The 15,000-nt window shown below is 52.4% G+C and overlaps 1 protein-coding gene across 1 annotated transcript in view; it reads left to right on the top strand.

Annotated features, from left to right (window-relative positions):
• The window catches only part of LOC311322081 (von Willebrand factor D and EGF domain-containing protein), a gene marked incomplete at both ends in the record, with an annotated part of 72,987 nt that overhangs the window by 51,361 nt on the left and 6,626 nt on the right, over positions 1-15,000 (top strand). Inside the window, 7 exon segments of the mRNA XM_084454091.1 lie at positions 3,074-3,293; positions 4,292-4,429; positions 8,407-8,568; positions 10,577-10,747; positions 12,804-13,478; positions 13,831-13,926; positions 14,728-14,823. Coding sequence (XP_084310217.1) covers positions 3,074-3,293; positions 4,292-4,429; positions 8,407-8,568; positions 10,577-10,747; positions 12,804-13,478; positions 13,831-13,926; positions 14,728-14,823 — 1,558 coding nt within the window.

Genomic DNA, 15,000 nt, shown 5'->3' with positions numbered 1-15,000 from the left:
GAGGGTCAGGGGACACAGACAGAGAGAGACAGAGAGAGACAGAGAGAGAGAGAGAGAGAGAGAGAGAGAGAGACAGACAGACAGAGAGAGAGACAGAGAGAGAGAGAGAGAGAGACAGACAGAGAGAGAGAGAGAGAGACAGAGAGAGAGAGAGAGAGAGAGAGAGAGAGAGAGACAGACAGACAGAGAGAGAGACAGAGAGAGAGAGAGAGAGAGAGACAGACAGAGAGAGAGAGAGAGAGAGAGAGAGAGACCTTTAAACTGTTTATGGAAGGTGTCTGGCCGCTCCGCCTGGGTGGTGGTTAAGACTGTTTAAGAGTCCAGCCTGCCAGGGTCCAGCCTGCCAGGGTCCAGCCTGCCAGGGTCCAGCCTGCCAGAGTCCAGCCTGCCAGAGTCCAGACTGCCAGACCAAACAGCCAGACCAGGCAGCCCAGAGTCCAGACTGTGTTGATTCCTCAGTTCATCCCAGTCGTGTCCCCCCCCAGCTGCCCTGTGTGCTCCCTGCTGGTCCCCTCCCTGCAGACTGGGTCTGTGAGGACGCGCTCCACCCTGGCATGCAGGAGGGCGGCACACGGCTGACTGAACAAACCGCCATCAGGACATTTTCTAGGAAGACTTACTGTACACAGGTGGTTACAGATCAACAGGTTAAGCAGCAGAAAACAATTATGATTATTAACGACTCTGGTTATTACAAATAGTTGAGTAGGTGGATAATAGCCTGGCAGCGCTGGAGCATGCAGATGAGCACCCAGCAGGTCTCTCTGGGAAGGTAACGTGTTCATGCTCAACTCCTCTGAAACACGATGCATATGGTGCGTTTATCCCCAGCATATGGCCAGAGTTACTCCTGTCCCTCTCGCTTTAACACACAGATAAATATCTTCCTCCACACATGGGAGAGAGAGCATCTGCTCCCAGTTTTGCTAACAATTACTTAAGCAGACCCCCCTGGCTCGCCTTCTGAAGTCATGTTCTGGGCTGTAAAGAGTGGAGACAGACAGACAGACAGACAGACAGACAGACAGACAGGCAGACAGACAGGCAGGCAGACAGGCAGGCAGACAGGCAGGCAGGCAGGCAGGCAGGCAGGCAGGCAGGCAGGCAGGCAGGCAGACAGACAGACAGGCAGGCAGGCAGAGAGGCAGGCAGACAGACAGGCAGGCAGGCAGGCAGAGAGGCAGGCAGGTGTGTGTATGTGTGTATGCTCCTGGAGTATGTTTGTCTACCGGCTAAGAACATTTATAAAGCAATAAATTACATTAAATTACATTTTCAGAGTAAGAGAGGCTAAAAACATCATAGGAGAGATATGACAAATACTGGTGTGTGTTTGCCATGGCCCAGGCCTAAAGCCGGAAGTGGGCTGGTGTATGTCTGTGTGTGTGTGTGTGTGTGTGAACTAAATGCTACGACATCCACAGCAGACACAGGGGTATCTATCGGACTCAGGGTGGTCTGCTGGTGACAGTGGGACAGGGAAGGCAGAACAGAGTTAGTAGCACACAGAGCCATGGAACGAGAAGCCGTGGGATGTCACGGATATCGCCACGGCTAGCGGGGTGTAACGGCCTAACCACTCCCTCTATCCGTGCCATCCCACGGCTTCTCGTTCCATAGTGCTTCAGTAATACTCTGCCATACATTGCAACACTCTACCTGCTGAAAGTACAACTCCCTCCCCCGCTCCCTGGAGGGATCCTGAGGGCAGAGGGACGTTTAAATCCATTTAAAACATGAATAATGTATCTATGACTGAATTATATCCTTCATTTTATATATCAAGGTTTAAGACTCAAAACTCCATTTATTAGCAATGTATGTGGTTGTTCTGCGGATTCACACTATGAATTTGACCAGGGTAATAATGGCATAGGCTGGTTGCAGATGACATGGACATACCTATCGCCTGTCTTGTTCTGTATATTTTCCTTGTGCTATTTTAAATTCATTTAATTTCATTGTACCTCAGAAAATGGATCTGGTATCTGGGACAAAGGTAATGCAGTGTATTTCTGTGTGAATGTTATTGTACAGCCCTAGTTCTACGTAACGTAACGCAGTCGGGGAATTGGCTATGTGCACAACTCCACTACTTCCTGAAATTAGACATGCTTCTCTATTTCCTGTCTTACACTATTGGATGAAATGATTATTCAGGTTTGCCTGATCATTGTGCTGCAGTCAGGCACACCTGATTAATCACCTCATCCAATAGTGTAAGACAGGAAATAGTGAAGCATGTCTGATTTCAGGAAGTATGGAGTTGTGCATGTAGCCTCTTGTGTTTGTCAGGGACCCGGGACCGGGTTAGCAGCGTAGGAGAGAGGTCTGTATCCCGTATCCATCCTCCGCTCAGAGTGATGTCACAGACTCTCACAGCATCAGGAGGCTGGGGATGATTTGCAGACGGATGATTGACTGCAACGCTGCTGTCTCAGGGGGTTAAACGCAGAGGGGAGTCCCTTTATCTCTGGGTGTTCACCAGGGGTCAATCCTTCAGTCTCAGGTGTTCACCAGGGGTCAATCCTTCAGTCTCAGGTGTTCACCAGGGGTCAATCCTTCAGTCTCAGGTGTTTAACGGGGGTCAATCCTTCAGTCTCAGGTGTTCACCGGGGGTCAATCCTTCAGTCTCAGGTGTTCACCAGGGGTCAATCCTTCAGTCTCAGGTGTTTAACGGGGGTCCGTCCTTCAGTCTCAGGTGTTCACCAGGGGTCAATCCTTCAGTCTCAGGTGTTTAACGGGGGTCAATCCTTCAGTCTCAGGTGTTTAACGGGGGTCAATCCTTCAGTCTCAGGTGTTTAACGGGGGTCAATCCTTCTCTTCCTTGTTCTTAGCCGGTAGACAAACATACTCCAGGAGCTTGCTCCATCGCCTTGTTGAGAGGGGTCAGGGAAGAGTTTTTACAGCTCACTTATCTGGCCCCCGGGTGATTACTGGTTTTTGCTTCCCTCTGGAATATGTAGAGGGGGGTCGTATGCCCACCTCCCTTGTTCTCTGTAAAGCGCATTGTGTTGCCTCTGGGTATGAAATGCGCTATACAAATAAAGCTTTGATTGATTGATTGATCTAGATCAGCGTGAGGCCCTGTGGCTGCTCTAACGGCGGGACCTGCGTGACCAACCTCAACGTCCCGGCGGGCGGCGGCGGCTTCCTGTGCGTGTGTCCCGAGGGTTTCCGTGGCGACCTGTGTGAGGAGAACGCCGACGCCTGTCTGTCCAGCCCGTGTGGGGGCGGGGCCTGCGTCTCCACAGCCCACGGCTTCCGATGCCAGTGCCCTGAGGGACTCACAGGTACCATGTCCTGACTGAGAGTGTGTGTGTGTGTGTGTGTGTGTGTGTGTGTGTGTGTGTGTGTGTGTGTGTGTGTGTGTGTGTGTGTGAGTGTTTATATGTGTGTGTGTGTGTGTGAGTGAGTGAGTGTTTATATATATATGTGTGTGTGTGTGTGTGTGTGTGAGTGAGTGTTTATATATATGTGTGTGTGTGTGTGTGTGTGTGTGTGTGTGTGTGTGTGTGTGTGTGTGTGTGTGTGTGTGTGTGTGTGAGTGAGTGAGTGAGTGTTTATGTGTGTGTGTGTGTGTGTGTGAGTGAGTGAGTGTTTATATATATATGTGTGTGTGTGTGTGTGAGTGAGTGTTTATATATATATGTGTGTGTGTGTGTGTGTGTGTGTGTGTGTGTGTGTGTGTGTGTGTGTGTGAGAGTGAGTGAGTGTTTATATATATGTGTGTGTGTGTGTGTGTGTGTGTGTGAGTGAGTGTTTATATATATGTGTGTGTGTGTGTGTGTGTGTGTGTCTTTACTGAAGTGGCTCAGCTTTCAGTTTGTAATAATCAAAGGATCCGAGCACTTTTATGCATCTTTTCATCATAAATCCAAAGCAGGCAGAGAGAGAAGAGGGATAACGCAGCTTAGAGCGCCGTCTTCCTCTGCCTCTGCCAGAACAATGGAAAAGATTTAAACACACATTTACAAATGGAAGAATCAGGACATTTAACAAGAAGCTGCAGGAATAATGGTTTCAGAGCTGAGTGTGCTGGAAGTTCTTGTTGTGAAAAGGTCAAGTTAAAAAGGGTTCTGGTGGTGCATATTTTTTGTATTACATTTACATAATAGTTAATACAGTTACTTTCATTGTGCTCTTTGGGATATACTGTCCTCTAAATTAGCCTTTCTTCACCTGTTTTTGTATGTGTGTGTGTGTGTGTTTGTGTGCACGTGTGTGTGCATGCGTGTGTGCCTGTGTGCGTGTTTTTGTGTGTGTGTGTGTGTGTGTGTGTGTGTTGCAGGTGCTACCTGTGCGGAGGATGTGAACGAATGTGAGAAGCATCCGTGTTTCCCTGGGGTCCGATGTTCCAACAGCTTCGGCTCTTACTGGTGTGCTGGCTGCCCCCAGGGCATGCTGGGAGATGGCACCATTTGTGCAGGTGAGCATCGGCCAATCAGATCGCCTCTGGCCCCACAGGCAAACCCAAATGAGTTGTCAACATAATGCAATGTAAACTATATCAAACAGTCAACATCCGTAACTTTTGCTAAGGTTTTGCTAAAGCAGCATGTGTGTATGGAGGGAATCCAGCTCCATGTGTGACAGAGAGAGAGAGATGGACAGATGGAGTAAATACAGCAGATCTGGGAGCTGTTATACACACAACCTGAGCGACGGCCACTCGCTCTTTGAACTATTGCAGTGGTTCCAGCGCTGTGCTCTCTGGTTGGCTCCCCCGGTCCCAGGCTCTGGCCAACTGGGATGAGGGGAGAATGACTAGGCCCAACCCGTCTGACTAGGCCCAACCCGTCTGACTAGGCCCCACCCGTCTGACTAGGCCCGACCCAACCCGTCTGACTAGGCCCAACCCGTCTGACTAGGCCCGACCCAACCCGTCTGACTAGGCCCAACCCGTCGGCTAGGCCCAACCCGTCTGACTAGGCCCAACCCGTCTGACTAGGCCCAACCCGTCTGACTAGGCCCCACCCGTCTGACTAGGCCCAACCCGTCTGACTAGGCCCAACCCGTCTGACTAGGCCCAACCCGTCTGGAGAATGACTAGGCCCGACCTAGCAATACTAGCAATCTGCGGCCAGTGACCAATCAGAGGCCACATCAGCCTCTTGCACAGCCCACTATCTGTGCGGGCCAATCAGCATCCGATTGAAAATCTCATTGGTGTCCACGAATATCACAGCTTGCTCCCAGACGTTCTTGCCGTAGCGAGAGCTTCTGTGTACTCAGAATACCCTAAAACTAACCATGTCCTTAACCCCTGACCCTGTCCTTAACCCCTGACCCTGTCCTTAACCCCTGACCCTGTCCTTAACCCCCGACCCTGTCCTTAACCCCTGACCCTGTCCTTAACCCCTGACCCTGTCCCAGGAGCTAAACAACAGGGACTCATGGAGAAGGAGAAGCAGATGTCAGCTGATGGCTCCTCTCCCCTCGTCTGCCCTGTTCTCTAGCAGAGCCTTGTGGAGCTTGGTTAATTGGTTAAGCATTTCCCCCCGGGGGGTTATGAGAGTGAGTGTGTTTGTGTGGGAGAAAGAGAGAGATGGAGAGAGGCTGAGAGCTCAGTTGTGTGTGTGTGTGTTTGTGTGTGTGTGTGTGTTGGTGTGTGTATGAGAGACAGCGAGAGAGTGTGTGTGTGTCTGTGTGAGAGTGTGTGTGTGCGTGTGAGAGTGAGAGAGAGGTGGAGGGAAGCTGAGAACTGCAGCTCAGGTGTGTGTGTGTGTCTGCTGGCAGCTGACTGACGTGTGCTATTAGTGCTGAGGTCTGGGTCCCCGGGAGGAGAGAGGAGATAGGAGGAGGAGAGAGAAAGAGAGAGAGAGAAGAGATAGGAGGAGGAGGAGGGGGGTGGGGCGGTGATGAACTCGAGTCTCAAAGCTCCGCCTCAGTCCACCGCTGATGAGAGGTTTTTCTGTCACAAGCGCCATGGCTATTCTTGGCACAAGACCATATATGAATAATCATCGTATATCAGCCGCACTTACCACAAAATGGTAAATGGTAAATGGACGGCACTTATATAGCGCTTTTCCACCATAGCGGCACTCAAAGCACTTTACAATGGCCTCTCATTCACCCATTCACACACACATTCACACACCAATGGCGGCAGCTGCCATGCAAGGTGCTAACCTGCTCATTGGGAGCAATTTGGGGTTAGGTGTCTTGCTCAAGGACACTTCGACATGTGGACAGTCGGAGCTGGGATTCGAACCGCTGACCCTTCAATCACTGAACGACCCGCTCTACCAACTGAGCTACAGCCGCCCCTCCGGCTATTATATGTAGATAACCTCCATCCCAATGTCCAGTACCGACACGTGTCCACTGACCTGGACAAACACCTGAACCAATGAGCTGAGGGCGGTCCTGGCCGCTCGCTGCTGTCCTGGTCCTCTGTCAGATGGCTTTCCCAGACCAGATGTTGCTGCTCAGAGGAAGCTCACAAGCAGACTGAGCTAGACACGGATATCAAACATTAAACTGGTCCTCGCTGAGAACATCTTCAATGTTTTATCACCTGAAGATGTGATAGAAACCACCGCGGGGGTGTGTTGAATCACAACATCCCCAGGACCACCAGACTGCCCCCCCCCCCCCTCTCTCTCTCTCTCTCTCTCTCTCTCCCTCTCTCCCCCTCCATCTCTCTCTTTCTCTCTCTCTCTCTCTCTCTCTCTCCCCCCCTCTCTCTCTCTCTCTCTTTCTCTCTCTCTCTCACTCTCTCTCCCCCCCCCCCCTCTCTCTCTCTGTCTCTCTCTCTCTCTCTCTCTCTCTCTCGTAACTTGTCACCACGCGCCCCCAGACCGCCGTGTCGTGCCTCACGCCAGCGTCTCTGTTCTCACACCTCAGCTGCCACCATCTCCCTCATGTTTCTTTGTCACGGTGACGACTTTCTACCCGAGTGACTTCCTGCTTAGCGTAGTCTTAACTTCCCCCCCATGTGTAGGAGGAGTTCAACTTTCGGGTTTGTTTGAGTTCAAATGTTTTTCTGTGTTGTCACCCATAACGTTGAAAATACTGAAATGGATACCTCAGTGAATACACAAACACACTAACTATGCGCACTAACCCACACACACACACATGCGCACACACACACACACATTTAAATGTATTATTAACCTTCTCTTCAAGTAGAATTTCTGGAGCTGAGCCTGGAGAAGTGGCTGGTTTGAGCGGTGGTGTGTGAAACAGCGCTCCCAGCGCAGTAGCGTACGAGAGAGGAGCATGAAATAGGCCGTACATACGGAGCAAGGATGCTCTCCATTCACTGCTTGGCCAAGATGTTGAATAATAATCCCTCTTACAACACAGGGAGGCCTAATGGGCCCAATGGGACCAACGGAGTAAAGAAGTTCTTAAGAAGCATTTCTTCTTAAACTGTACTTACGCCGTTTCTAAGAAAATTCTGTCATTCACCAACGGTTTCTCATCTGGGATTTGTTCTCAGCTAAGAACAGAATATAGGAACACGGAATAGCAGTCGCAAGTAGGCCATTTGAGTGAGGAAATGTAGACAAATGTAGACAAAATTGGTGGTCACCTCAGTTCTACAGTTGGATGATATATGATTGAAATACAATTATATTTGCATAATTCCCAATAACGTGTCCTAATCATTACCATAATTTCCATTGTAAACGTGTGCGTCAGAATATCTGATATGTCATCGTTTAAATCATTTCGCTCCGAATTGCTTGTTATTTGTGTTGATCTTGAAGATGTAGATAAAATATTGAGATTTTGTGATTTTGGTGTAAATTAATGAGTGTTGTGTTTTGTTTTAATTCTTTGACCGTTCTGCAAAAGCATGGTGAGATTTCGCTGTATAGGCTACATATAATACCAACAAATCCATGACCATTTCATCATTTGGTGAATGCGGTCACCTCAATTCTACAGTTGGATGTGTGTTAGTGCGCTAGACGGAGAGTCTGCTCTGGAGAGGGTGGTAGTCCGTGTCCCTGGTGTCTGTATCCATATCGCCAGCAGCGCGCACACCCAACAGTGCTGTTGTCCCTATTATGGCACCAACGCGTCTCTCTCTCTCTCCCTCCATCTCTCTCTCTCCCTTCATCTCTCTCCCTCTCCCTCCATCTCATTCTCTCTCCCTCCATCTCTCTCCCTCCCTCTCTTTCTCCATCTCTCTCCCTCCATCTCTCTCTCCATCTCTCTCTCCCTCCCTCTCTCTCTCTCTCTCTCTCTCTCTCCATCTCTCTCTCTCCCTCTCCCTCCATCTCTCTCTCCCTCCCTCTCTTTCTCCATCTCTCTCCCTCCTTCTCTCTCTCTCCCTCTCTCCCTCCCTCTCTCTCTCTCTCTCTCCATCTCTCTCTCTCTCTCTCTCCATCTCTCTCTCTCCCTCCATCTCTCTCTCCCTCCCTCTCCCTCTCTCTCCCTCAGCAGATCCCCAGACGGTCACCCCCGGCGTGCCCGTCACCGAGGCCCCACGCGTCGCCCCCGGCCTGCCGCCCCTGGTGACCAGGCCCCGCCCCCCGCAGGGCAGCGCCACCACAGCCCTCAGGACCCCGCCCCTGGTTCTCCCGCCAGGACACGGACGCAGAACCAGTACGCTGACCATTACACTACATACTACATTACATTATATACTACACTACACTACATACTACATTACACTACAAACTACATTACACTACATACTACATTACACTACATACTACATTACACTACATACTACATACTACATTCCATACGTGTAGTGTTGTGTTCCTGCTTGTCTTCAGGGCCGTGTTCGTCCTGCATTCCGTGGTATTTTTCCGCTCACCCCTCCCGTTCCAGGTCCACATGTTGTGATGAAAGTATGTTTGTCAGGTCCAGGAAGCCCTTGTGTAATCACAGAGGCCTTGTTGCCAGCTCCTCATCGGTATTGACAGCCATAGCAGCGCAGTCGCTTGGCTGGCTCGCTAATGACCGGCCGCTATCACACTTAAGGGGGTTGCGGGGCGCGTTTGAAATGCATATCGCAGCGCACTGTCGGCAACACGTCCACCCCCCGCTCGGAGCGGAGAAGCTCTGCGTTGACTTCACGCTGACCTTGTGGGAAAAGGAGCACGTTGGCGGGCGGCCGGCCCAGAGCTGGTCAATCACGGACCAGATAAATCACTTTCTAATACAACACAGCTGCTCTGTTCTCCTCCCCCTGTCCAGCAGTGAGCCAAGTCACACGTTGGTTCAGGAAATAAGAGACGTGACTTGTCAGAGCGTCTTACCTGTTCACCTGCCAGGTGGCGGCGGCGTCGACGCGCCGTGCTCTCGGCCGGGAAATGAGTCGTGGCGGGATTCACCAATTCACAACGATTAGATATGCGCACGTCCGTGACACGGGTCTGATGATGTTAACAACCAGCGATAAGGGACACAAACAAGGTGATGCTGAGTGAATTCAGGCGTGACTACAGCGCCAGCTCAGCAGATTTAGTTTGTAAAGGTCGCAGGGCGGCTTGGGGACTGTTTTCTCCCGCTCTCGGCTCAGAGCCAGGGTGTGTGTGTGTGTGTGTGTGTGTGTGTGTGTGTGTGTGTGTTGGGGGGGCAGGGGGTGAAGCAGCTGGCCTGGGTGGGAGGCTGGGAATGGAGGTGAGGAGACGGGGTTGCACCCCCCCCAACCTCTCTCCCTCCCTGCTCGGACTGACCTTGATACCAGATCAGTCATTCATCCCAACGCTTTCATCCCAAAACTATTTAATGAGCTCCCATTAAAACAAAAAACATGCTGAGGTGAAATGTCCTCCCACCCACCCGGCCCCCGGGCCCTCGGCCCCCACCCACCCAGCCTCCACCGGCCCCCAACCCCCCCCGGCCTCCACCGGCCCCCAACCCCCCCCGGCATCCACCGGCCCCCAACCCCCCCGGCCCCCGGCCTCCAGCCCCCGGCCTCCAACCCCGGCCCCCAACCCCCCCGGCCCCCAAACCCCCCCGGCATCCACCGGCCCCCAACCCCAGCCTACTGTAATTTGGTTATAAAGTGTCCTGATTATATCTGGTCTGAGACTGCATTTCAATTAAAATCTCCTAGCAATTAGCAGACACAGCTTTTTAATTGAACAACAGTTGCGCAACATTAAACTAAGGGAATATTTATTTTTATGTGGCCAACGAGGAGGCTAAAGTAGAGTAGTCATGGCGTAGTGAGACTCACTCCCCTAGTATAAAGGACATGCTAACGACCCTGCCGAGCGGGATATCTCTCTTGGCGTAGTCATTAGCACATCCCACTTGCGAGCGCAAGGTTGCCGGTTTGTGTCCCGCCCTGGACAATCCTTTAACATGGGTCAAAGGTGTGTTAGCGTGGTGTGTTGGTAGTGTGGTCTGTTAGCATGTTGTGTTAGCGTATTGTGTTGTGTTAGCGTAGCCTGGTGTGTTAGCGTATCGTGTTGTGTTAGCGTAGCCTGGTGTGTTAGCGTAGCCTGGTGTGTTAGCGTAGCCTGGTGTGTTAGCATGCTGTGTAAGCGTTGTATTGTGAGCTGCCTGAATGAAAAATGAAGAGGAGGGTGGTGATGAATGTAATCCGTCCAGCTGGGTACCGCGTGTCGTCTCAGCGTGACCGTGTTGTCCCCAGGTCCTGGACCGGCCCCGAGGATGAACGCGACGGCGTCGTGTGCCGGCCGGCCCTGCTTCCCGGGGGTCCTGTGTGTCGACCGGCGGCCCCCCCACGTGGGCTACGTCTGCGGCCGCTGCCCGCCAGGCCTCTACGGGAACGGGCGCACCTGCACCAAGGCCCCCCCAGCAGGTAAGGCTCAGCCCGTCGCTGGGTCCACGCCTGCACACGTGCGTGTGCTTCCCGTGTTTCCTGTGTTTCCCTGTCTGTGTACATGCGTGTGCTTCCCGTGTTTCCCGTGTTTCCCCGTCTGTGTACATGCGTGTGCTTCCCATGTTTCCCGTGTTTCCCCGTCTGTGTACATGCGTGTGCTTCCCATGTTTCCCGTGTTTCCCCGTCTGTGTACATGCGTGTGTTTCCCCGTCTGTGTACATGCGTGTGTTTCCCCGTCTGTGTACATGCGTGTGCTTCCCGTGTTTCCCCGTCTGTGTACATGCGTGTGCTTCCCGATAGATTGTGTTTGAGATCTTTAGAGGGAGCTCTGTGTTTCTAGACGGACCCTCAAATCTCACTTACACCCTTCGTTCCAAACAATGAATACGCTGTGGAATTGAGTCCCAGATAAGGTCAGTGAGTCCCAGGTCAGTGTCCCAGGTCAGCGTCCCAGGTCAGTGTCCCAGGTCCCAGGTCAGTGTCCCAGGTCAGTGTCCCAGGTCCCAGGTCAGTGTCCCAGGTCCCAGGTCAGTGTCCCAGGTCCCAGGTCAGTGTCCCAGGTCAGTGTCCCAGGTCAGTGTCAGGTCCCAGGTCAGTGTCCCAGGTCAGTGTCCCAGGTCAGTGTCCCAGGTCAGGGTCCCAGGTCCCAGGTCAGTGTCAGATCCCAGGTCAGTGTTGAACACCTTGTTCTGAACTATTTCCTGGTCTCATCCAGTCTGGCGCCGCCATCCTGATCACATGATTCTCATTGTGTTTCTCTCAGATCAGACGGGTCACACTCCCATTCATTTCCGTTCCATTGACTGCTTTCTTTATCAGGGACAATGAACACAAATCAACCGTCGAGCCGCATATGAGCCAGAGTCCCTGTAGCCTGAAGGCTAGCTCTCATCTGTCCTCCCTGGCCGGACGTTTAAAAGGCAACTTCATGTTCGATGGTGTTCCAGCCGCTCCACTGACTCTAAATTGGGGCGGGTTTGATACGACTGCACCCATTTGATACGATGATACAACAACTAACCCACGTTTCCTTGCTCTGATTGGTTGCAGGTCTTTCCAATTGCGTTCAGGGGAATTTTGGTCCCAGACAGTTGATAACTGTCCCTTGAAAATCTAAAATAAACTCCAGACACTTTGCATTTTTAACGTTGGGGATCTGGCGAGGTCTCCTCTGTTCTCCATAGTCTAGTGTAATCAACATCCTGGTTTATACAGTCCTGACCTTCCAAGTCCTCCGAGGAACACAGAGTATGATAAATTGATGTTAGTGGAATATGCTTTTTTCATGCATTCATCTTTTATGATGTAAAAAGAAATAGAAAATGTTTTATTCAGAGTAAAAGCGAAATACTTGACAATCAGCCAGTCTATCAACACTCAGGGAGATGTTTTTATAAACACCTTCTGCTTCAGTTGTGAGGCGTCTGGCTGTGCTGACAGCGCTGCTGCAGGAGCTGCTTTACTCTGTTTTGATCTCTTCTTGCGTCTGCCTGGCTCTGCCGCCGCTCTCTCTGAATAGGTGCCAAGCTTCAACGTTTCCACAAATCATCTCTTAATTGCATGTTTTTCTTGTGACTGCAGACGGTTTTATTCCGCAGTTGACTTCCCCGTTCGTGATTTAGTATTTATTTTTGATAAGGCAGTATCGTCGCTCTGAGGGGAGCGTTAGTGTGTGACAGGTGGACGTCTGTCCCCAAGCCTTGTGGGGACTCGGGGCTAAGCGCGGTGGCCTGGGGACTCAGGACTAAGCGCGGTGGCCTGGGGACTCGGGGCTAAGCGCGGTGGCCTGGGGACTCGGGGCTAAGCGCGGTGGCCTGGGGACTCGGGGCTAAGCGCGGTGGCCTGGGGACTCGGGGCTAAGCGCGGTGGCCTCGCTCCAGTCACACTCTGTCTGCAGCCCATCTCCCAGGGATCACAGCGCGTTGGTCTCTCTGTGGGTGTTTTTGTGGTGTCAGACATGTTAGTGATTTGCGGTAGCTGTGTAAACAGCGCGTGGTCTCTCTCTGCGCCTGGTCTCTCTCTGCTCTGTTCTCAGCTGTCCCCAAACCCCCCCGGCCCCCGAGGGGCCCCCAGCCCGGCCGCGGCAGAGTGACCCACCTGCACCTCCCCGCGCTGCCCTCCTCCCGGCAGGCCTCCCCGCGCCACGCCGCTCCCCCCAACGCCCGGGCGCCCGCCACAGAGAGGAGACGGGCGGTCACCCTGCCGTCTGGCCACGCATCATCATCCCTCAGTGCCCTCGCCGACGCCGGCGTGACGTCCCTGAGGGTGACGCCGAGAGACGCCAGCGGCCTGACCAAAGTGACTCCTCCTGGACGCTGGGCCACCGGGCGCACGGGGGCCACGAGAGCCAAGCAGGGGCTCCACACCGCCACGCCCGCCCTGACCCTCCTCCCGAAAGCGCCGCCCGCCCCCCTGACGGCGGCCCTCGCCTCGCTCTCCTACTCCCTCCTTCTCTCTGAGGACGAGTTCTCCGCCGACGGACCCCCCCACCCGGACGAGCCCCCGACGCCCCTCACCGCCGCGCCCCCCAGGACGTGGGTCACCCAGCGCGTCACCTCCCCCCTGACCGGCGCACCGGCGGAGCGACCTCTCTCCTGCGCCCAGCGGCCCTGCTTCCCGGGGGTCCTGTGCGAGCCCACCGGGGGCCACGCCCGCTTCCGCTGCGGGAGGTGTCCGGTCGGCTACACCGGGGACGGCCGAGCGTGCAGAGGTAGGCTCCGGGGATCGACCGTTAGATGACCGTTAGATGACCGTTAGATGACCGTTAGTCGACCGTTAGATGACCGTTAGATGACCGTTAGATGACCGTTAGTCGACCGTTAGTCAACCGTTACTCCCGGACCTAGATGACAGCAAGTCTAACTGCCGTGTGTGTGTGTTTGTGTGTGTGTGTGTCCGTGTGTGTGTGTGTGTCCGTGTGTGTGTCCGTGTGTGTGTGTGTGTCCGTGTGTGTGTGTGTGTGTGTCCGTGTGTCCGTGTGTGTGTGTGTGTGTGTCCGTGTGTGTGTGTCCGTGTGTGTGTCCGTGTGTGTGTGTGTGTGTGTGTGTGTGTGTGTGTCTCAGCGGTGTGCCGGCACGCGTGCGGTGGAAACATGGAATGCGCTGCTCCTGACACCTGCCGCTGCAAGGCTGGTTACACCGGGAACCACTGTGAGACAGGTAACTACACCTCACACTCTTCATCACCATCATCATCATCACCATCACCATCACATCATCACCATCACATCATCATCATCACATCATCATCATCACATCATCATCATCACATCATCACATCATCACCATCACATCATCATCATCACATCATCATCATCACATCATCACCATCACCACCATCATCACCATCACATCATCATCATCATCATCACCATCATCACCATCATCGTCATCACCATCATCATCATCATCATCACATTACCACCACATCATCATCATCACCATCATCATCATCACCATCATCATCATCATCATCATCATCACCATCACATCATCATCATCATCACCAACATCATCATCACATCATCACCACCATCACCATCACCATCACATCATCATCATCACATCATCATCAACATCATCATCACCATCACATCATCATCATCATCATCACCACCATCATCACCACCATCATCACCACCATCATCACCACCATCATCAACATCACCATCACATCATCATCATCATCATCATCACATCACCATCATCACCACCATCATCACCACCATCAGCATCATCATCACCACCATCATCACATCATCACCACCATCATCATCATCACATCATCATCATCAACATCACCATCATCAACATCACCATCATCATCGTCGTCATCATCGTCACTATCTTCCCCATTCTGACATCTGTATGTGTTTGTGTGTGTGTGTGTATGTGTGTCGTGTGTGTCTGTGTATGTGTGTGTGTATGTATGTGTGTGTGTGTGTGTGTGTGTGTCCTCAGCTCTCTGTGAGCCAGAGTGTGTTAACGGCGGTCGCTGCGTGGCCCCGGGCGTGTGTGAGTGCGCGAGGGGCTTCCACGGCGAGGCATGTCAGGAAGGTAAGGATTGATTACCTCTATAGTGTCGTTTCATATCTCTACGCCTTTTATTATATATAAATATATTATCCACAGTTTATTCTGTCAATTGTTGTTCTGCTTGTGTTCTGCGTGTCCATGTTTTGTGCACCGGTTCCCACTGGAGAACGACATTTGTTCTGCGTATACTTTTGGGGA

Source organism: Borostomias antarcticus (genome assembly GCF_949987555.1).
Source record: "Borostomias antarcticus genome assembly, chromosome: 19".
In the NCBI taxonomy this organism is placed as follows: domain Eukaryota; kingdom Metazoa; phylum Chordata; class Actinopteri; order Stomiiformes; family Stomiidae; genus Borostomias; species Borostomias antarcticus.
Note: the sequence above shows the minus strand (reverse complement) of the source record. Positions and strands in the feature narration are given on the sequence as shown.